The 24,958-nt window shown below is 35.6% G+C and overlaps 1 protein-coding gene across 6 annotated transcripts in view; it reads left to right on the plus strand.

The window, feature by feature from the left end:
- GPM6A (glycoprotein M6A) overlaps positions 1-24,958 on the plus strand; it is a 211,879-nt gene that overhangs the window by 181,783 nt on the left and 5,138 nt on the right. For all 6 annotated transcript variants that reach the window (XM_039320637.1, XM_039320639.1, XM_039320642.1 and 3 more), the window contains 4 exons: positions 9,064-9,256; positions 14,917-15,073; positions 21,649-21,802; positions 24,015-24,091. In XM_039320637.1, the coding sequence (XP_039176571.1) occupies positions 9,064-9,256; positions 14,917-15,073; positions 21,649-21,802; positions 24,015-24,091 (581 nt within the window). The remainder of the gene's footprint in view (positions 1-9,063; positions 9,257-14,916; positions 15,074-21,648; positions 21,803-24,014; positions 24,092-24,958) is intronic.

Here is a 24,958-nt window from a genome sequence, read left to right on the forward strand (position 1 = left end):
ACTGCTGCATCGTCAGGGGTCCCTGCCGGCTCCGGCCTAGCCGCCGCCCCCGCTGGGACTCTGCGCTGCCTGGCCTCGTCCTCCATCCATTGATGGAGCCGCGGTGGGGGCTGGAGCTGTGCAGCCCGCCAGCCCTCTGCCAGCCTGGCTGCTCCCCCCTAGGCACCCCTCTTCCTCCTTGTGCCTGCCCGAGCCGCCTTGGGGGCAGCAGGAGGAAGAAGGAGAGGAGAAGGATGAGAAAACTACTGCCCATCTGATGGAGCCACGGTGGGGGCTGGTGCTGCGTGGCCCCCGCCAGCCTCTCTGCCAGCCCGGCTGCTCCCCCAGCACCCCTTTTGCCCCAGTGCCCGCTTGAGCCGCCTTGGGGGCAGTAGGAGGAAGAAGGGGAGGAGGAAAAGGATGGGAAGGAAGTTGCCGCCAGTGCTGGGCCCCAGGAGGCAGCTCTCCTCTCCTACCTTTGCTGAATCTCCTTCCTTCCTGGCAGCCTGGACTCTGGCGCATCTTCCTGGCCAGTGGGTCCAATGGTCGGGCTGGCTGAGGATCACAGGCGCTGGTCTCCCTTGGGCCGCGGCTTGCAGGAGGACTGGCCCGCTCAGTGGATCCTCCAGCGGGCCGCTCCCAGCAGGGATCCCGGGGCTTCTCCGAGCAGCTCCAAGGCCACGAGGCGCTGGCCGTGCTTCTCCCAGGGGGTGAGGCACCCGGGTGCAGGGCCAATCAGGAACCCTGCAGGAGGTAAGTCCACCTGAGAGAGAGAGAGAAGGGAAGTGAAAGTGCTTCTCTGTCTCTCTCTCTCTCTGCAAATGGGGGAGGAGGCCATACAGAGATGGATGCGGAGCAGTGTCTCCGTTCCTAAGACCATCAGAAATATGTTTTTTCTGATGGTCTTAGGCAACACCTGTGAAAGGGTCGTTCGACCCCCAAAAGGGTCGCAACCCACAGGTTGAGAACTGCTGTCTTAAGTGGACAAACTGAACTTTTCTTAAAGTAGCCTTTCTCAACGTAATATTCTTCATTCTTCAGATGAGCTGTACCCTGCCTTCCATCATTAAAATAAATAGTGATTATGTTGAGCATGGAAGAATTGGAGGTATAGGTCAGTACATTTGAAGGATACTAGGGTACTAGGTTAAGGTACACTGTGTTAGAGTAAGTTTTAGAGCAGATGTTCAAGTTGATACTTAACAATAACCAGTCATAAGTACAAAAAGTATTACTGGAAAAGTATTACTGGGTTTCCTATACAGACACATTTCTGAATAATTAGGGGGATTAGAACCCTGCACATCATTTTAGGTGAATACAAAATATATTTCACATTTTGAAAATCCTTTCTAAATACAGTAAATTGTTCCCACATGAGAAAGGACAGTTCATGACATCTTTCTTTTTAGTTCCTTTTAAGTGACAAATCATTTTTATTTTTTAATATGCCCATTGAAAAATCCCAAGGTGTAACTCTTCAGATTTTTGGCTTGCACTATTTGGGTTTGTACTGGTGGTCTTCATTCATTTTGCTCACTTAAGGAATACAATTCCCAATATTAGTCCTTAGAATCACCTCCATTTGCTACCTTCCCCATTCCATATTCATATTTGTCCAGATTTGTGTTCTACAATTGATCAAACCAGAAACTACAGTAGATACTGTACTTCTCATAGTTGCTATCCTACTTCCTGGTTGGAAAGTTATACAGTAATATTTCTAAAACAGTAAAAGCTTTAGCTTTGTAACTTGAAGATCAAAAATGAGAAAGTTGATTGTTAACATAACATTTTAGCCATTCTGCTTTTGGCTACAACTATTTTATATATTAATATGAAGATTTATCCTTTTATTTGCTCTTTTTATTAATTTACCTAAACATTTTTGGTTTGTCTTGCATGTTAGAGGAGTTTGACAGCATGAGTATATAACACTTAGATAATTGTGGCAAATATCAGAATAGTTAATGGTGGACCTGCTTAGATAGGAACTAGGATTGATAATAATGATACATTATGACAGTGGTGCCAAACCTATGGCACACATGCCAGAGGTGGCACATAGAGCCCTCTCTGTGGACACGCACACAGTTTCCCCAGCAGAGTTCGCCAGAGTAGTGAGCACGTGGCATTTGGAAGCGGCAGGGCAGGAAGTGAGCAAGCAAGCAGCATTGGCCCCCAGGGATGCCTCAGAAATGGCAAGGGACTGGCCCCGGCCATGCTTACCCAGTCTGCCATGCCCTCTGCCCCCCAAGGGCACCACAATGCTGATGCAACCCTGGCACTTTGAGATAAATAAGTGGATTTTGGGTTGCAGTTTGGGCACTCAGTCTCTAAAAGGTTCGCCATCACTGCATTATGACATCTTAGGTTCTTGGGAAGAACTTGATGCAGATGAATGCTTACGCCAGCTAAAAACTGGCAACTGAGATTACACATTATTGTGTATATTATTATAATAACATCAGCCAGAATAATACTGGCATTGACAAAATCACCCTCAATCAATTGCAAAAGGCATATTTTCTTGGAATAGTTTACATCCTTTAACAATACCTTCAATTCCATCAAGCAATAGCATCTGCCTATCCAAAGTCCAAGAAAGGACTTGATAAGTGGATAAAGATCTGACTTGACTGTGCAGCTGTAATAATCCAGTAATGACAGTCCCCTTTATGAAGAAGATTATGTGGAAGTATTCATATGGTCATCAGCAGTGAAATTTAGCTCAAGGACGTTTTTTACTTGACTAAGGCTACTGAATTTTTCAGTTACATTCTCAAACAACTTTGGGTGGCTCACAATAGCAATAAAACCAATCCCTTAAAACATAGAACAGTAAAATGATCAAACAAACAACAAAAATCTGGCACCTTACTCATACCCTTAGATATCCTGCAGCAAGCTCCAATTACCATTGTTCAAGACCATTTATCATTATATTTCTCAGCAACATTTATACAGGAAAACATTTAATACCTACTTCTGATTCTCCATCAGGATATAAAATAAATTAGAACAGGACCACTACCCAGTACTCAAATAATGGACCAAGTCTCCTGTCTCAGAACAAGAATTGTTGGTTCATAGAAGTTCTAATAGCAGCCAAATTGTTAGTAGTAACCAGGAATATTGATAGAATATAAGTTTCCACCTAACAAAGAAAATTATTGTAGAATAAAAGGATTAATCTTCTTCTAGTTAGAGTGATATGACAAAAAACAAATAAGACCAGTTCACAGGCTAGTTTATAGATTAGAGGGTCCATTTGCAGGGTGGTGACTAATTTACCATATATGCAGGCAGGCAATGTTAAATATCCATATCTTTCATGTGTATTAGTTGCGGGAGTGAATGTTTCATTTAAATTGTAACAAACCTAATGTACTGAAAACATATAAAAGCTAATTAGAACCCAATTTGCTCTGCATTTTCATAACCATTAATGTCCCACAAATGAGAATTTTCTGTTTAATGAAATATATACTATGCAATTAACTTTTGGGTATGTTGATGAATTTCTTTTTGCTGTTTGTGTTCTTTGGGTATTTTAAATATTTTAAAAACTAAAATATATAAAAGTACTTTTATGTGCCATTGTAGAAAGTGATTTTACTGTTTTACCAACAACTTCATTCTCAGCATGAAATTGTCAGTCGAGAAATTCCCCAGTATAAGCTAAAAGAAATCCATGTTGCCCCTTTTTTGGAGCTATATATTTTCAAAATACCAAAGCTTAATTTCCTTAAGGAAAAATATCCTACAAGTATCCCACTATTTTAAAAAAAATATTTGCCATATGATACAGAGGGCTGATGTTTGAACAAACGTAAGTAAAATCTATAAGGGGCATTTAGTAGAATTAGTTTTGTGACATCCTGGATTAATTATCATAGAAGTACCATATATAAATTAAGAGGGAGGTAGGATGAAAAGCAGAAATCTTGATACTTATGCCATGCCTATCAGTTAAGTATTGAAAAGCATTTTTTTTAATTCAGATGGGTACTTGTTCCTGTTATGAAGCAACATGACTTTGAGGTTCCTGGATGAAGTGTCTGTGAATAGGTGTCATTCACTCAGGTTACAGGTGATTCCTATAGCTTTGACTAGACTGGCCAAATTGTTGCAGAAGCACAGCCCATCTTGCTGACTGAAGAAGTTGGAAAAACATTGTTGTCCCTTTCTCTGATCTGTGACTTGCACACTTTCATCCAACGTTCCACTCCTTGAGCCTAGATGTCAGAAGCTCAGCATGGGACTTGATAAGGTCAAGGTCTCTGATCAGATTGTTGAGGTCTTTCTGATTGGGGAAGTATGGCTTTCTCTCCTCAGACGCATCTGAAAAATTGTAATCTGTATCTGCAATATCTTCCTCACTGTCTGACTTGTTTTTCGCTCCTGAAGATAGCTGATCCCTCTCCGGAGAAGTGGGATGGTGAGCTTTGGGCAGTGTGGTACCAGGTGATGGATGAAAGAATGCCTGGATACATAATTGGACACGTGCTCTTGCCAATTTGATGTTTGGAAGGGTCCACCATGCAGAAGTAGCAGTTGCTTGAGTGGTCAATCATTTTACTGCCAAATTCTTGGGCTAGCAAACATCATGACTCTCTTTTCTCCCCTGTATCAGCCTGTAAATTTTTCAAAACAAATGTGATATTTCACACAATATTGTGAAATTACCACAGGGCATAAAATATTTGTTGTAGAACACTGAAAATAGTGAAAATTTTCTGAATTGAAATTCTTTTAAACTGTAATAAATCATTGAAATTCCATCTAGTGAGCCGCTATTGTTCACTTTATCTTCAAGAGTTTTGTTCCAGTGCTTGCATGTGAAATTAGGCGCCCTGGGCTTGTCTTGATTTCCAACAGGGATGCCGAACTATACTTTGTAGGCCTTACACATCTTAACAGATACTTTCATTGAGTACTTTTTCCCTCTTGTCTTGATAAATTGTCCACATACATAGCAAAATGCATGTAATGGGTGCAAGCAACCTCTTGATGCCATCTAAATAAAATATTGCTATTCACTATTCTCTTACTCAGTAATTAGACAAAGTAAAATGTTGGTTTAAGATATCTGTACTTTTATACTTCTATGGAAAGTCCTGGATGATCCCAAAAAGTGCTAGAAAGTTTTAAATGATTCCAGAAAGTTCTAGAAAATTCTGACAAATTCTAGAAACTTCTGGACAGTTCTCGCAGTTCCAGAATATTCTGGAAGTCTACTCAGCATTGAATGTGAATCAAGAATGTTCTCAAAAACAGATAAATTTCAAAATATCATTATCCTGACCACAGACGCAAAGTTTTTGTGAAACAATAGCTATTTTCTATTTATTTTGGAAATAAGGAATTAGAAAATCATACTTTTATACCCAGGAACAAAAACTAAATTGAAATTGTGTGGTATTATATACAATAGGTGGTTCTACCATAGGTCATTGCATCACTTGAACTCCAACTGAATTTCTAGTAGATTTGGCTACTAGTTTTTTTAAAAAAATCTTTTCTGATCTTTCTCTATTTCAGGCAACATATGACCATATGGTGGGAATAAGAGCACTGATGTTCTCATCAATCAGGAGGAATCATTGTATAAATATTCAGCTCAATTGTAAAGCTTTCTCAAGTTCATTTCAATGCACAGAACAGTTTCTTAGATCCAGCATTGTAAAATTTGTCCAATGCATGTTTATGAACAAAAGCTTCTCTGTTTTGGAGATTAAGGAACTATTTTTCTTGGAAATGTCCGATTTTCAGTAGATTATCTGATTTAAGATCCAATATTTATCATAGAATTAAATCCTAACATTGGTCTACAATAACTGTTTAGAATGAAAACAATAAAAAAAATCACCCCAAAAGACATTTGTGAGAATTTTGTTTTATTGATTCAAAAAATTAACATTCAGTAGCAGTATTTTCAATAAATATAGATTAGTTCTTAAATAAATTATATACAATAATAAGAAACATCAATATTCTAAACTGAGAAATTACTTAAAAAAGAAAAACATAAAAAAAACCCTAACAAATTCAGGAAGTTGAACTAAGTTACTCAGATTCACAAAGTATTAAAAATCAGTGATTGCAGAGACACATGGTTTTTAGATTAATAATGGTATTTATATAGGCAATTTGGGATGCTTTGGGTGACCGAAGCTTGTGAGGGACTTCGTATTGCAAAAACACAACATTCCGCCATTGAAATTGTTTTAAAAAAACTAAACTAAAAAAACTGCTTTGGTATAAGATTTCATTGAGATGGAAAATTGATCACACTATTTGCTTATTTTATAGTATGTTTGCTGTTAAAAACCTGTTAAAAACATCTGTAACTTGGGACCTAAGGAAGGCATAAGTGTTGTTTTTGTTTTTCCTGTTATTCCCCTTTGGAAATATGTAATGCATTTTGTTAAAATAGTGTAAAAGGCCATTTTTCTCATATTATCTGGGCACATTGACATCTTAACTTGATGTATTTGTGTGAATGAAAAGTGTAAGGCAGGAGAATATATAAATTAAATACATTGATTGGGCATTTATGTGTGCAAAAAGCTTAATACTTTCAGTAATATAATTTTGCTATACATTTAAAATATGAAAGAAAGCTAGATTTTTTCCATACTTTCAGATGGAAGCTTAGGCAGACAATTTTTGATCATATCCCACCCACTCTTATCTTTTTATAAAGGTAGTGGGAGGACTGTACTGATGTTTAAAAGAAGGACAATAGTTAATGTAAGGACATGTGCATTATCTCAGCTCAAGATATCTAGTGCATTTTAAAATATACTTACATTGTTTATTGTCAGCTAACATCACAAACTTCTTTATGTTGCTTTATGGTTGTAATTCAATATGAATCATATTATTTCTCCTAACTCCCTTGAGCAGTGTAAGCATTCCAAATACAATGCTACAAGCAGATTTTATTTTAAGCAAGTAGATTTTTTTCAAGCAATAAAACTGTAGAAAAAGTAATTCCTTGAAGAGCAAGGAATGTAATCAATTATGATTGTACAGTATAGACTTAGCTCATCAAGATACATTATATTGAAGTAAATCACAACTTCAAACATTGTCTGTTATTCAATACAAATTCAACTCCAGAAATAATGTCCCACTCTCACCAACTAAGCTCTTGTCTCAGCTGATTAATTATACATTCAGGGAACTGTCTGTGATAACCTCTTCAGCATATTCAATCTCTAGAGCTGTTGAGATTATATCTTCCTGAATTTCCAACCACTGTGACCAGGAATTTTATGAGCAGTTACTCACTGTTTCTGGAGATCATCTACCTTTAATAAACATTTTGTTTTGTTTTGCCTACTTGTTCATCATGATTAAGCCAGTCAATATTTGATACCTTAACAAAAGATAATCCCATCATTTCTAATGATAGCTGTTTGAAGTTGAACTATTTTTATAGACAAATCACTGGTTCTAAAGTTGGTGAAAGTAATATTAATCAATGACATAGACTGTACATGTTATAAACATAAATTCCTTCACTTAAAGGATGTGGGATTTTTAAAAATGTTTAAATGTTTAAATGTTGATAGTATTATTGATTCAACATGCACATCAATTCTGTAGGTGTATTGAGTATTACTCTATGTGGCACCTATGTTACATTATTTCAATGATCTTATTTTATTATATTTTCAATTAGTTTGATTTATTTTAAAATGCAAGTTTATCTGACATATCTTATTTCCTGTATGTATTATATTTGGCACCAAAGTGGATGAACCTCATATAAGGAATAACTGTTCAAAGAGTGTACAATGATTTTAAATATTGCCTTATAGAAAAAAATATATATTTAGATTTTCATTATCTGTCTTGATTATCCAATTTTAATTTGTTTATCTTATAATGTTACTGTACTTTTAAACTTTCTAGTCAGGGATATTAAAGCAAGGAATAATAATTAAGGGAGAGATCCCTTTATAATAATTTGCATGGAATCATCTTTAGCTTAATCCTGACATGTTTGAGTAACTGTGGGTTTAAAGGTCCCATATATTTAGCGATTAAAGGCCCCAAGTGTGGTTTGAGCAAGATAGCTGTTTTCTTATCTGTCAGAGCTCTAATTGCTGGAGACAACTCCTTGTGAGGAGTAACTGTCTGGAGCACTTGTGGGCAACCTCAAGTCCTTGCCTTGTTCACAAAGAAATTACAAAGAGCCAATTTGCTTGCCAGTTCTTCATTCCATCAGGGTTGTCAGCTCTGCTTTTAGTAGAGCTGTCTTCACTTCACAATTTCTTCACTGGAAGTGTAGGTGTCCAGAACAATTTAAAATGCTAGTTGTTTAAAATAATCTTTTTAAGATTCCTACTGAGTTTATTCTAATGGTTTAGGCAGCGTAATGGTAAAGTCTTCTTAGAGACAAACCTATGGTGCCATAAGGGGGCACGTCCATTAATTTTTAATATAACATTGCAAATGGCATGCTATTGTCCATTATAAAAACATTTTTATTTTTTCCAACTGAATGGAATGTTGGAAAAATATGAAAGGGAAATCTGTCATCTGGGTAGCACTTTAAAAACTGAACACAATGGGATAAAATTTGTTGTCATTTGAGAGGTCAGCATCTTATGGAAGATGCAGTTGGACATTCACATGAAATGTTGCTGACTTTTCATTCTGAACTGATCTCTCTTTTCCTGGTCAGGTATCCCAAAGAACATATGCAATCCACTCTATGCTATCCAGAACTCACATAGACGCACACAGATGCAAACATGAGAGCAAAGCAGAAAATCCAGCAGAAATCGATTCAGAATGTTTCTTCATTTTCTTCAGAAAATATTGGTGCTGCTTGCGGAAAATGGGTTGAAAACCATTCCACAAGCCATGCTCTGCACAGTTTTCCAATTTTTAGTGGGGAGGGGATCTGGTTTCACCCAAGACCCTGCTTAGCATTTCAGGTAAGCTAGGCATGCCACCTAGCTAGGCTTAAAAGAAACCCCAGAATTAAAGGGGAAAAAAAAATGTTTAGATTGTCTTGAGGCAAAAGAAAATTGTCATGTATTAAGTACATTCTTCTCTTGTCAGGTTGTTTTGAATGCTGTATCAAGTGCTTGGGGGGCATTCCCTATGCCTCTCTGATTGCCACCATCTTGCTGTATGCTGGAGTTGCTCTCTTCTGTGGGTGTGGACATGAAGCACTCTCAGGAACAGTGAACATTCTGCAAACCTATTTTGAGATGGCAAGAGCTGCTGGAGACACTCTTGATGTTTTCACAATGTAAGTCTCTGCCTAATCTTTTATTACATTGTTTAAATACTGCTGTAAGAATAAATGTAATTACTAGACTCTCCTCTTCCAGAATATCTGTTGCAAAAGCAATCTAATTATAATATCTTATATTCTGTCAAACAGAAGGAGTATCAAACACTTTTCTTTATATAATTGTTTCTTTTAATGGCTTTTGCAGTCTGAAAAACAGATACACACTATGATTGGCAGTGGTTTAAATTTAAAGACAAAATGCACCTGTGGAAGGAAACTGACAGTAGATGTATTTACCACCCTCCCTATTCAAAGTATGATGTGGGGTCAAACCATTAGAATAATAATCAACTTGATTGACCTTCACCTTTCCCAAAGGCTAAGTACTATTAATTACATAATATTCTCTTTCCTGTATACCCATATATGTACTCCTTACTGTTTAAAACAATTCAATGGTCAAATGTATACATACACTGTACTCGTCATCAATCTTTATTGACCAGTCTCAGGAACACTTCATTCTTAACAATAGAAGAAGAAGAATTCATTGTTGCTTGCCAACTTAATGAAATGATTTTTGGCATTTTTCCACTGCCCTTTGGAGCATGTAACACCTTCTACAATTGCTTAAAGAATCTGTTTAATTACATTATGAATAGTACAATAGCTTACATGAGTAATATATAAATAACTCAATTATCGGTGATAAATTATATTCATCACTAAAATATAAAAGGCTGTCATTCACTCTTTCTAATTTCTTATGTTGCTTTTCCTGGGAAAGATTTAAGCTCTAATACAACCAGTGAGAGGAGGTATAAATTGAAACTGATTTGTGCAACATTGGTTGGCTGTTTTACACAATGGAATTCATTTTACAAAGTTGATGCAAAATAAAATGGCTAAAAGGACAAAAAGCATTTTTGCTGTCCAAAGTCCCATTTGAAGGCCCTAAATATTTGCATATTATTGTATGATAGATTCTCAGTGAGCAAAAATTAGGATTAATCAGGATTAATTTACAAAAAATGTCCACAAACTGTTTTCCTTCTGTTCTGGCAGAAGTTTTTAACTGATAGAACTTCATAAAATCTATACAATTCATATTGTAGAAGACTAGAAGCAAGACTACTGGTTTCAGGTTCAGTGCCAAAGCACATGAAATATATTCAATATTGTAGTTATAGCAAGTTCATAAGTTAGCAGCACATATGTACAACAAAGGCAGGGTGTGCTTGCAGTGCTGCTTTTCTCTTTTTGTTCCTGCATGGGCAGAGATGAAAGTTTTGACAAGTCTCCTTTTTTATTTATCATTCTCTTTATATGTTGATTGGTCCAATAAGTATAAGCTGCTGTTTAATTCAAGGGATCTGAAATCCTCATGACGCTGTTGTAGGCCATTTAGTTACAGTTAGTACTATTTGATTGAAAATAAAGAGATGGGTATAAATTCATTTGAACTATTCTGTAAGATTTTAATTTAGCCACAGAGGTCTTAATAAATGTCAAATTTATTTATTGTGTCAAATTGTTACACTGCCCTCTGAAATAACTTCTAATTGTCATCTTAGTTCAGAACACACTCTCTCTCTCTCTCTCTCTCTCTCTCTCTCTCTCTCTCTCTCTCTCTCTCTCTCTCTCTCTGACACACACACACACAGAGAGAGAAACTGAATTTGTAGGATTCCTTTCATGTACAGGTAGTCCTCTACTTATGAACAATTGCATAAAGACTATTTAAAATGACAATGGATCACCATTCCAGTCATGTGACTACATTTTGGCTTTATGACTGGTTGCAACATCCTGTGATCACATGACTGCAATTTGTGAAGTTTTTTGCCAGTTCACACTTATAACCACAATGTTCCTTTCATGACCGTGGTAATTTGTTTAATGACTACTGCAAAAAATGTTGTAAAACTGGATCCAGTTGTGTGGTTTCCTCAGCTTACCGTTGTAACAGCTTATGACTGCAAATTCAGTCCAATCATAGTCATAAGTTAAGACTACCGTATATGCCAGTGTACAAAGCGACCCGGCGTATAAGACGACCCCTGTCTTTGGCACCGATTTTAACGCTTGCGGAAGTCACCTTATACGCCGACATATACGGTACTTGTATGTACTGTCTGTTTGTGTGTATCTATGTATGGATAATTTAGTTTAGTTTAGTTTAGTTTAGTTTAGTTTAGTCTATAACTACAGGAAAATAGACACAGTGGTATGTTTGTATAATTATAGACTATATTATGTTCCTTTCCTTCCTTAATCAGCAATACGGATTACTTCAGTTCCTTCCAAGTGTGATAAACCAGCATAGCTGTGTTCAATGATTCTTTTTGCCATGGGCAAAAAACTTAGAGGTCTCCTCTGTGTCAGGACAGTTAAGGTGTCAAAGGACAACTGGAGCAGTTCAGACCAGTCATTAGCCATGGGACCTTTTGAGTGACTAAGAACCAGCCACTCAATCTGTTATGAGATAAAATTAGGAAGGAATGCTATGAATGCAAATTGATGCTGTTGGAGGAACAGAGAGATAAAAATTTAAATAAGAACAACAATATCATCATCCACTTTGATGCCACCATTGGACACTGGAAAATTGCAATTGGGAAGGGATTATTATTATTATTTCCCACTATTCACATGCATGGCAGGACTATTTTAAAAATACAAATGAAAATAAGTAAACTGCATCTTTAATGAAATATACTGCTGATGCTTCCATTGTTCTAATGCTGGTTACCTCTTTCTTATACTTCACAAAGTTGGAAGCTGTAGTTAATCAATTGTGTTCTTGTTCCATATTAACAGTTAGTAATCAACAGTTACCTAGTTAGTGTATGCATATGACGTTCTTTCTGGAATAAGGCATCTGCTTCTTTGTTTAGAGTATGATACATTGTCACCCACCATAAGGCAGCTTTCATAGGAAATGATCTAATTTCATGCTGTCTGGTTCATAATTTTTATATCCCTATGATTTAAAAGCAAGACAAAATCCTAACTCTAAGCTTATAAAATATTAATAACTTCAGTGTCCCTCAGCCTTTAATCCTCCTTTAGAGCATAATCAAGCCGAATGGCTCAGTGCTGATGTTGGGAAAATACACTGTTTCTTTGAATGTATAATCTTGAGAGGTGTAGAAGTGCAACTTAAAAATTAACCCCACTAAGAAATATATCCTTTTATTTTGAATTGTATTTATTTAGTTGTTTATTCAATAAAGCAAAATTAAATTATTAAAGATTGTACCCTGTAATGCTCTTTATTTGAAAAAAAATAATCTGCTTAAACATAGATGCCGGTTGTGCTGTAGAATGGCAACATGAAACCCTTGAAGGTATCTTGATTATAAATGAGTCTCAAGGGGGATATGAACATGAACTGGTCACGGGCAGAGATGCTTTCATTCTGCTTATCATCCATTAGCATTTCAAAACATAGATTTCCGAGATCAAAACCTTTGCTTCTTTTCCTTTGACAAGCGTAAGCAAGACTGAAAGAGGAGTTCATGAGTAATAGTAATTGTGTGAATTTGGACTATAGAGAGAATTCCTGCCTCTTTTAGCATTAATTTTAATAGAAAACTTTTATTAAGAGTCAGAACTATGGTCATGAATAGGGTTGACTGTCCCCTTAACTGAAATGAGAGACCTCCCTCAGGCAGCAGTGCAGTAGACCTGTGGAAAACTTCAACACATCCCTCCCACACACCAGGGCCCTGGGACAGGGCATAGTTATCATGAAACACTGTGTATTATACCATCACAATACGAGCTCTCATTTCTTATATCCTTATGTGAGATACCTGAACACAAATATAAAAATCACAACTTTGTGATGCACACCCATGCTTCACTTTGCCCCATCTGTGGATGCTCAATATTGAAAATTTCTGCAGTATTGAAAATGACAGCTTTGATTTACAAGATTAAAAAGGGTTGCTGGAGACATCTAGTTAGCATTTGTGGAGAAGGATTGAAAGTTAAAATTGGGAAAGCAGATAAGGAAGCATTTTTTTATCATTTCAATCTTTAATATTTGTCTTAAAATAAGCATGAAAAGATCTGAAAACCTACCACTGAAATTTGGTCATCTTTTGCCAATATTATGAAGTTTAATCCTAAAATTCTGAGAGTATGCACAAATGTTGCCACATGTAACATCTTTTTTAAAAACAAAATGATGACAAAAAGTATGATAAAAGAACTCACCCTATTTACATCTGCTCTTAGATCAGTTACCTATGTCATCCAAATGTTGTTTATTATTGTTTCTGGAAGGATAATAGTTGATCAATTATTTTTATAATATATAAAATAAGGGATCCATTAAACCATAAAATAAGTGCCTATGGAATAAATAAATTAAAAAACTTAAAATCTCCTTCAAGCTTAATGTAGGTTTCTGAGTAGGGTCATATGTTGTCCAGGCTGCTGTAATAAATGTAATATATTATCTAGTGTAAAAAACCAGAGCCAAGGTTATGAGGATAATAAATGGGGATAAATGAGTGATGTTATGGAAAGAGTGACAATTAGGATAGGCAATTTTTGCTGATTTTTCCCCAAATCCCAATCTTTTCCTCAAGATTGTCCAGGAGAGTTATAAAACCACTTACATCTCTGTAGGTATAGCAAGAGATTTAAAGAGGTGAAACTGAAATAATTGTCCTCCCCCCTCTTCTGTTATTTTTTTTTAATTATTAAAAGAACTTCTATTCTAGAATCTTGACTGAGCACTGTGCATTATGACATTATATAGAGAAGAGATGACCAGGCTGAGCCTGAGGGAGGAATCAAGCATGTCATCAGTGTCAAGTCTCTTCATTTCCAAAAAAGATCTAAGTCCAGCCCACCTTGAATTCTGTTGACTCTTATCTACCACCAATGTGCTTTGAACCTTAGTAGTTCAGATTCTTGTAGAGAGCTTTAGCATGTAATAAATCTGTATTCATTTGAGCCACCTTGGCTCTGGTTTCTTACACTTGATAATATATGTACTTAGCTCACATAAAATTCAGCTTTCCTCAATCTATTGTCCTCCAGATTGATAAGACTACAATTCCAGTCTGTTTATGTGGGCATCATGTTGAAAGAGATTGCAGTAAAACTTAGTTTTCTCAAAGAACTGCTAAAGTAATATAAAAAATGGATATGCAAGATAGATAGATAGATAGATAGATAGATAGATAGATAGATAGATAGATAGATAGATAGATAGAATCACAAACAACTGATAGTGAATAAAGGATTGCCTTTAATGTCCGAGTTCTATAGATCTGCCTGATTCTTCCAACAAGTGCCGGTTGTGCTTTGCTGACAATGATAATAAATATCCAGTTGTATGATTATTTTGAAAGAATATCATATTGCTCTGAATAAACTCTGATATTATGACAATTGTGTTTTGTTGATATATGTCATTGTTATGTGTTTGTGTGTTGGGTGTTTTATGGACTCAATCTCATACTTTAGCATAAATGACTTAATAGTTTTTAGTGATTAAAATCTATTCCTCATATTTTGCTATTCATAAGTGAAAATCTATAAATTATGCCTTCTTATGATAAAATTGGTATCAGCTACTAGAGAAATGTATTTTTTAAAATAAATTCTAATACTATCATTCAAGCCTCATTAACAATGAATTCTATTAATTGCAGGATTGACATTTTCAAATATGTGATCTACGGAGTAGCAGCTGCCTTCTTTGTTTATGGCATTTTGTTGATGGTGGAAGGATTTTTTACAACTGGTGCCATCAAGGATCTCTATGGAGATTTCAAAATCACCACTTGCGGCAGATGTGTCAGTGCCTGGGTATGTTAGTATGACACTCTTGATTGCATAGCTGTCATAATATGCTAACTTCAGCAGGGTCGACATGCTTAATTTAATTCAGACAAAGTTAGACACTGTCTATAGACTCAAAGTATCTCTCAGAATGTATGTCGACTAAAATAGTTTTAGAGTTAAGATTTAATCAAAATTCCACGTGCAAAGTTATAATCAGTAGCTCTTTGAAATTGTGATATTTTTATTCATTAGCAAAAATACTTATCACTAGCACATTATTTTGTTACAGAAGAAATTTTACACATTTGATACCTTTAACTATATAACGTAATTCTCTTTTAACCAGTCTAGGGGCTTGCTGGCTAGAAAATCCAATCTGTTCAATATGTGAGTTTTTAGCTGAAGTACCTTGACCATAAGCTTAGCAGTTTTGCTCATAAGGTATACCTTACAGGGCAGAATGGAATAGGAAAATGTGTGATTCAGGTCCCAGTGGGCTTAGATATTTCAAATCTTCTTCTTGTTGTTGTGCCATATCCATTATCAGACGTTGGCAATCATGTTGGCGATCCAAATAGGGATGTTCAATATCTAAGCCTAAAAGAGACATAGAAATGACAGTCAAACAAAATATGAGCAATACCTTCAGTGACTAGGGCACCACATATACACATCCTCTCATGATATAGCAAGTGGTGAGAGTGCCCATATTTGGCATAGAATCCCACAATTCAAATCTTGTATTTGAATAAGCCCTTCTTAAGATTTGGGTCAAACTCATTGGCAAGTGTTTTTTGACTTGGAAAATAGTTTTGTCCTTAGCCAATTTAAAGACTTATTTTTTTGCTAATAACTCCCTATCTGTTTGTATACTGATATTTAGGACTTTGCTTAAAAATGTCCTTCTCGTACCGTGAAGTAATTTTAGTAAGCTGGCTTATTCAGGAGGTGGATTGAGCCATGCTTATCTGTTCCACTAAAACAAATTGAGTCCATTTAATAGGTATATGTAATACTAATACAAGATCCTCTGTTAAATTAAATAATGAAAAATAACCACAGTGTGTGTGTGGTCTTAATTATGGTAATTATGCTATCTGAGGAGACAATCATACTGCAATTGCCAGAAAAACATCAAATTTCAGGCATTATTTTATCTTTTGGTGATATATATTAACTGAGCAAGATATTTACAATACATTTATAATAATTTATATCTAATTTTGACAAGCATGAGAAGCCATAAATGTGGCTTTAATTTTAAAAAGTAGCTCAAAAAGAAAGAAAGTATTTCTTTCCATTTTCTTTCCATTTCATTCCATTTTTGGTATGAATATCACATTAATTCAGTTGGCATATAAAAACATTATGTCAGTCTTTCAAATTTAATCTGATAATAAACACCAGTTTTTATCGTGCAGTTTCTATACCTCATGTAAGTTTCCTGAGATATTATTTTTCATTTCATATTCAGAACATATATTGACAAATATATTCTACTTTATCTTTACTTTAATTTATGTTTTTGGTTCTTATCTTTGATTTTCATTTCCCCAAGAAGCTCAGAATTGAGTAATTGTTTACCGAATCCTTTCATTGTTCATAGTGTCTGTTTCAGAAAAAAGTGAAATTTACAGTTGTTATTTTTAGTACCATTTGTCATAACCTAGTTTCTCAATAAATTGATTTTACCATCAAATTAATTCTTGCTTTTTGTAGTAAATTTGCAGACACTATTAATCATTAATGAGATAGCAATGTTGCTATTCTATTAGCTACAAAACATCTTCCTTTGAGCAGCTCACACCAATTTAATAATATGACGCATTTTAGTACTTGTACTTATGAGTTTTGTTATCCTATATATTTATGCCTCTGCACATTCAGAAAAGTATATATACATTTTCCTGCAACTATTAATTCCCTTGCGAGAGATGGGTGATCTAGAAACATGAAATAGAAATAAATAAAAATAAATTATCTATTTGTCCTGAATCTCATATATTTAACATTACTGATGGACATACTGATCCTACAATAATTTCTGTTGAATTGAATTTTCTGACTTGGACTTTCTAAAATGATTTCTTTCTTTTTCTGGTCAGAAGCATTCACAGTTATAGAATTTTTGCAAGTATATAAAGTATATCGAATCTTTGGAAAATTATGATTTTTAAAAAACAATAGCAACATAAATATCAGCTAACTCAGCAGTCCCCAACCTTTGTGGCTTGAAGGCCTGGTTGGGGGGGGGGGGAGAGAAGAACCGGGCTGCATGAGAGGTGGCCAGATGCACATGTGTGCCCATGCAGCTCAATTCGTGCATACGGTGGACCAGCGCCCAGGGGCTTGTGCACACAGTTCGTGTGTGCCAGCCCACTGCTTGGGTGAGTTGAGCTGCAGGCACACATGTGCATGACCCACCTCTCACATGGACCGGTTCCGAATAGCCGCGGTCTGGGGGTTGGGGACCCCTGAACTAACTCATAGGTTATGACCCTTATATGTAAGAAGAATATGGGTAGCCTAGAAGAATTGTAACTAATGTATAATAATTTTAGAATTATAATAATACCACAGCTGTCTATATATATAAATATGACGGTATATGAAAAAAATAGAAAACAAATATTTCATATATAGGTGAAAAAATGGTATTGCCATTTCTGTTTTTATAATGCATAATTTTTACTTTTTTATGTAAGAGTGAAAGGATACAAAATAAAATAAAATAAAATAAAAACATTCTGGCAAAAGAGAGGGAAAACCACTGCTTTGATTACATAATGTATATTACAGAGATCAAAACTGACAACATTGTAGTGTTCAGCATAATTTGAAAAAAAAAATAGTATTAAGTTCATATCAACAACCATACTCCTTCCACATTTAAAACATTTTTAGAAGAGTTGATTTATTATGTTAAATATTATTATATCCTATGATTAGTGTGTCTTTTTTTCTGCATTATGTTGTTTGAGAGATTTGTAATATCCAGAATATAGCAAACAATTTTAAAAATATTTTTATGTTAAGATACCCATATTCCTTATTTATATTATTTCAAAAATTATGTAAATACTCTCTAAAGCTATTTTCCATTTTGGAATTTTAACCTACTTTTGCATGAAGAATTGCTTAGCCTGATGGATGATCTCCACTAGATAGTGTTTAGTGTGACCACCCCCGATTCATACTTCTGCATGATTCATTAGCTTTTGATAACACTGACCATGATATCTTCTTCAAATGACTGAAGAAAATAAGGGTGCCTCTTCTATTTCCAGTTTAAGTATAATCATTAGAAAATATAAAGATTGTTTGCTCAGTTTCTAGGAATGATCCTGGAAGGCTCCACCTTATCTCCTGTGTTATTTAATATTTATATGAAACCACTGAGTGAGGGGTCATGTGTAGGGTTAGAACTAATTGTCACAAGTACACTGATGAGATTAGAAGTAGAAACTGAATTGAGGATTCTGGGGGATTAGGAGCATATGTATGAACGAGCCGTATTTCTCCTTAAGGATGAAGTCCACATTTTGGCTTACTATTAGATCCAGAATTTATTCTGGGAAGCCATATATAACTGAAGTGAAAAGAATCTTATAACTGACTGCATTAGATTGGCCTTGATAAAGAGTATTGGTTGACAGCACTTCATAATTTGCCTCAATGAATAACTTAATGTACATCATTGTGAAGCAATTACCCTTCTAATTTATAAAAACCAAACCTTCCTGTTTTGGTGAGTGCTGACAGAGAATGTTGTGAAGAGAGCATTGCCTTGCAACTGCTTTGTCTTTCAACTTTACCAACTGCATTCACCAAGGCCAAATCAACTTTGAAAATGTTCAGGAAATGTCTGAGGTAAGTATTTTCATGAGAGCCTGAATTTTTCAGCTTTGGCAAGTGTTTCTCATGAAAATTGAAAGAAGCATGTCTATTTTGAAAAAAATCAAAAGAATTCTCTGACAATGTTGGAGACTTCTGCCATTGACAAATGCTACTGAATGAAAATTTTAAGAAGAATGTGTTGTTTTCCAATTGTTCTCAGTCCTTTTTATTTTTAGAGCTGAAACAGGTTTTTTTCTGCTAGTGATCTAGCATCATAGGCCAAAATTATCCTATCTTTTGTTTTTGTTGCATGTTATTGGAAAAGACTATTTACTTGAGTTCCTCTCAATATTATCCTTGTTCAGGAGCCTCTTCATACTCCAATCCTAAAGAAGATGTTGAAATGGTTATGTTTTTAAATTTATTACTTATTGATTGAAGGTAGAACACATTGTACTGTATGTAGATGCTGTGAGGGCTTAGTATCAGGTCAGAAGTGGGCCCTGAACTAATCAAAATTAAGTTGGTTCTTGTACTAAATTGATATTTTTTTTCTTTCTTCAACATTTTCTTTTCTTGCATTTGTTTCTTTTTCTTTGCTTTTTCTCCCTCCTACTTTATGCTAGTTTTTGTTAGTTTTTAATCTTAGTTTGTTTAAAAATAATAATAATAATATTTAAAAAAGAAAAAAAAATATATGTGTCCTCCCCTCATTTAGCAACGTTCAGTACCACAGTACCATTGATCATGACATCCTTTTTGGATTGGTTTATAAGGTTGGGAGCTATAGGCATAATTTTATAATAGTTCTCTAATGTCAGTTCCACTTGTAGCAGGGAGAGCTCTAGCCTAAATGCCTTCTGTGTAGATCACCTCAGGGTTGACGTCCTTTTCCATTCCTGTTTAACATCTATTTGGAACCTTTGGGTGAACGTTATCTCTTGGCATACAGTGGAAATCACCATATCCTATCATCAGTATGCTTTCCTAGCTAAATAAAATTTTATTTATAGTCTATAGTCTATATTCTCAGATTCTAAAATGAGTTCTGTTTCCACCTACTTTTTGCAGTGAAAGTGTCTAAATTTGGGAGAGATGTTTTATCTATTTGCATTATACTGTGGTGTCGTGGAGCTCTTAAACAGAAATGATAGAAGAAGGCTAAGACAGAAAATTCAATCTTTTTAATGAGAAGTTCATTTACTTTTTAATTTTAATTAAGCTTCCAAGACAACTTCCTAATTGTATTAAATCTTGATGAAGGTAATCTATATCACATGTCACACTGAGTTGAAGTTTAGGGTAATTTTAGGTAATTGTTATTTTTCTGTTAATCCTTTCCTGAAGCCAGAAAAAGCAGTATCCTACTAGAATAGGATACAGGATCTCTGCCTACTACTGTATATTCAACTACTAAAGGAGCAATTGCCTGCATTACATAAGCAACTTTATTAGCTATGATAGAGAAAGCACAATGCATATCAGCTTCCAGCCTCATTGTGACAAAAGAAGTATAGAAGGTGAAGTTTGGGCACAGCATTCTTTTTAATATATTCATCTGTTGTTTAACAGTTTATTAACAGTCTTTCAACTGGAAATCTGCCTGAAGCAAATAAATTAATAACCTGCTGGCTCACCTTTGTCATTGTTGTGTCAGCATGGAAAAAGGATGGTTAGAGAAGAAAGGAAAATACACAGAAAAAGAACTGAAATGTAGTTTATGCTTTTAATAAAATGAGAGATAAAAATGAGCCGTGCAGACTTGTTGTTCTACTTGTGGATATGCCTCGACCTTTCCCAACAGGATTGAGAGAGGATCGCTGAAATGACTTGAGTATACTTTTCTAGAAATTAAATGAAATATTTAATTCAGACCATTGTGGGTTTCATTGGCTGATTCTTCTGCTCCATGCATTCTGTGATCCTGTAAGAATTTATTTAAAAAAAAGGTGCTGATTATTTAAACTGTTATTCTTTCATGTGAGGTGAATGCATCACATACATGTGGGAAACTGTTTATTACTATTGGAAGGAAAATAGGGGATTGGAGAATTACAGATATCAACAGTGTTCATTTACAATGAAGGGAGAAGAATGGCAGACATGTGTATCAATTGCAAAAGTTATATAGTAATACTTACCAGCTTAAGGTGCAATCTCTTGATTCTCCAGCTACTTTAGTGGATTTGATTTAAAACCCCCAAAATAAAATATAAAAAAATTATATTAATGTCTATAAGATTGCATTTATTTTATGAGAGCAGTGTGTAAAGTGACTGGGATAGAATACTTTGTCCAGGTTTCAAGTTAATGTAAAGTTCTATCACTGACAGAGCATAAAACAAGGGATAAAAATTGTGTCTATATTGTATTTCTAAGTCATTTGAAATTCTCTCAATGGATTAAATATTAAAACATTAAAACTTTAAAAAGTATTTGCCTTAAAGAAGAAAAATGATGAATCAATAAAATAGATAGAAACAGAAGTTATTGTTCCATTTTATAGCATATTTTGTATTTGTCAGAGCTACTACTAATCAATCCCATAGTTCTTTAACTGTGGAAGCCTAAATATAGGATTAAATTACTTTAGTGATTAATATATGCATTTTGTCTTGAGCCTTTTTTCGATCTCATAAGAAATTAGTTGTTCATGCCAATTGTAATAGATAAATATTTTGTTCGGTGGCAAATATTACTTTTCTTCTCTGCAGGTTTTAACACTTGCCAGATTTTATATTCTTTGTTCATATTTGTTACAGTTTATCATGTTGACTTATATCTTCATGTTGGCCTGGCTGGGAGTCACAGCCTTCACCTCTCTGCCTGTTTACATGTATTTCAACCTGTGGACCATTTGTAAAAACACCACCCTTGTGGAAGGAGCAAATTTCTGCTTGGATCTTCGTCAGTTTGGTAAACAATTAAAATATTGATTAATTCTATCAATAAAATACTAATTAAAAGGCATGTTTGCTGTTTGAAATCTTGGATGTATACAAATATTATTCCAAACCTATCATTCTCCTCTGGAGTAAATTTCTGCAGGAATGTAGAATGCTCTCCTTGGCTATTTTGATCCTGGTTTTAAACTAATAATATTGTTTTATTGCATATCAAATTGAATGGATCTGTTTAGCTTTGTTCTTTAGAGCTGTTGTCTGTTCTTATCAACTCCTTTCTATTCTTATCATCTATGGGTAAGAGAACTTTTGGCTGGTACACAGAGTAATGGATTAATCTCTAGAATTTATTGAGTACTTTTTTCTCCCATATGTGGTAAAAAGGAGAATATTTGTAGCTTAGGGTCCTTGATGCTCTCAACCAAACTCAGGGAGTAGCGAAAAACTTTTTTCTGTCACCTTTTGATTTTTTACAAAAATGATTTACCAAATTTATATAGATTTCCATGTAATAGATATGACTCTGATTTTTTATTTTTACTGGTTTCTTTAAAATCTTAAACTGGTTTTAGTTTTGATAATTCTGCATTTTGGTCTATTTATACTTATACAGGTAGTCCTTGAGTTATGAGTGTAATGGAATCTACCATACCACTTGTAATTCGAAAACTCTTAGAGTGAATCTCGTACCTCGAATGAGATCATCCCTTGCTCATTAAAATGCATGAGATATCTCAGGGTGGGGAAGACCATGGAGGGCCTAGTGAAGGAACAGGCCCAAAAGGCCTCCCCAACCCACGAAGATACCTTAAGCTTCCCCCTCCCTTCCTGCCATGCCAGACTCACCTGGAAAAGAGCTGTCTACTTTCTGCCACGGTTCCTGCTTCTGCCCGGATCTGAGGCTGGGGGATGCTTCCAGAGCCCCCTGCGGCTCAATCCGGGTTCTGGAGGCCTTTTTCAGGCCACTGCTGTCCAGATCTGAGTATTTGAAGTACTTCCACAGCCCCCCCGTGGCCCGATGCGGGTTCCAGAAATGTTTTCCAGGCTGCTGCCACCCAGATCTGAGGCCATGGAATGCTTCTGCACCTCCCTGTGGTCCGATCTAGGTTCTGGAGGCCTTTTCTAGGTTGCTGAGGCTGGATCTGAGGCCAGGGAAAGTTTCTGCCCCCTCCCACAGCCCGATCCAGGCTCTGGAGGCTGCTACTGAGTGGATCTGAGGCCACGGATGCAGCCAGATCTGGGCTCCGGATGCCTTTTCCAGGTCGCTGTAACCCAGAAACATGCCACTGTGGGGGTACGCAAATGTCCCCTGGCCTTAGGTCTAGGCAGCAGTGGCCTGGAAAAGGCCTCCAGAGCCTGGATAGGCCACAGGGGACCCCGGAAGTGTCCCCTGGCCTCAGATCCCAGTGGCAACGGCTTGGAAAAGGCCTCCAATGACCCGATCCAGCTTCTGGATGCATGTGGAAACGTCCACAAGCTTTGGTTCCATTCTCTGTTGCAGAGAACAGAGGCCTAAAATACCATGAGATCATGCAAGATCTCGCGTGATCTTGTATTACTTTAGGTCTCCATTCTCTGCAAATGCATCGAAGGCCTGGAACAGCCAAGAAAGCGAAGGATCTCGATCTTCGCAGTGTGAGTATTGAAGACCTGGTGCCGAGGGAGACCCGGGCCAGGGATAGGGAGGGAGGGAATAACCAGGGTGAATGTTGCAGAGCTACTGTGGTTGCTCGTAAGGGAGAATGACTGCCATAGTACTGCAATATTTGTAATTTCGGGGCTTGCTCGTAAGCACTAGGGGGCTCTCATCACGTAATTTTAAACTAACATTAAGTGAACACTTGTAACTCGTGGATTATCTGTAATTGCTTTTATTATTATTGAATTTTAATTTCATTCATTTTCTTGTTTAAAAAATACTTAACTTTACAATGTGGCAGCCAAAAATATTATGAAAAAATATATAATTGACTTTTTCATGACCATATTATGAGTTAAACTTGTGAAAGCAGAAAACAGTGATATTTTTCTATAAAAATTTTATAGAGCCAGCAAATCTCCTGATTCCTAAAACAAGGTTATTCTTTAAATTGCTTTCAAATGTCATGTTATCAATTAATTGGATTTTCTTATACATAAAGCTATGTTTAAGTTTATTGTTAATTTTACTATTGAATGTGTGATAAATATGCATCAAAAGTCACTGACTGTTTCATCTATTCCAGGAATCGTAACAATTGGAGAGGAAAAAAAGATTTGTACAGCATCTGAAAATTTCCTCAGGATGTGTGAATCTACTGAGGTGAACAAAACTATGAAAAGTTTTGTTATTGTATAAAGATGTAACTAATACTCTTCCAATTCCTTAATATTTGACAGCAAAAAGTTAGCTAGTTAATGATGGTTCTGTTTGCTGTAAGTCCTTTTCAACTGAGAAAGGTGTTGATCTGAATGGTCATAAATAAAGTCCTTAATTCCGTCATATTTTTGATTGAACAAATGACTGTTTTTAATAATATAGGAAAAAAATATTTTATGGATGATTTACGCATTAATAAAGGGCTTATCATTGTTCATTTTCAGTTGATTGGTGGCCCCATATAAACTCAATGGGCAATGTGCAACTGTCTTTTAGTCAAATACTTTCCATGTTTTAGTATAGAAAATGATAAAATATATCAACCCGAGCTTTTATTGAAGTAACATATCACCAGTTTCTTTAGGCATCGGGCCAGTTCAGACATAATTATATTCCATTTCTAAGCCATGTTTGGGAAGATTAAACTTATATTGCTGTATATACTTCATCTCATCTCTTCCAGTTAAATCATATATTAGCTTTTCATATTTTTTTATTTAAGAAGAGAAGAGGCGAAATTACATTTTGCTATATTGCACTTTTGATTGGCTCACATTTTATCCAGTACAGACATAGCTGTCTTTCTCTTCTTCAGATAAATGCAGTTTTGCTTCCATCAGGGAAAAAGAAAGAACAAAAGAGGCAGCAGGAAAATACTGAAAAATGTTCAACCCCTGTTTACTTACTAAAGTATGCTTTGTTATTGCATTGATAGCTTGGCTATCAATAAAACTAAGACAGCTTTTCCCAATTTTCAAATACATTGTAAAGAAAATAATGAATAATGGTAGTGATAATATGTAACAATAT

Source organism: Crotalus tigris, unplaced genomic scaffold (genome assembly GCF_016545835.1).
Source record: "Crotalus tigris isolate CLP2741 ecotype Arizona unplaced genomic scaffold, ASM1654583v1 scf7180000023675.2660513, whole genome shotgun sequence".
Taxonomy (NCBI): domain Eukaryota; kingdom Metazoa; phylum Chordata; class Lepidosauria; order Squamata; family Viperidae; genus Crotalus; species Crotalus tigris.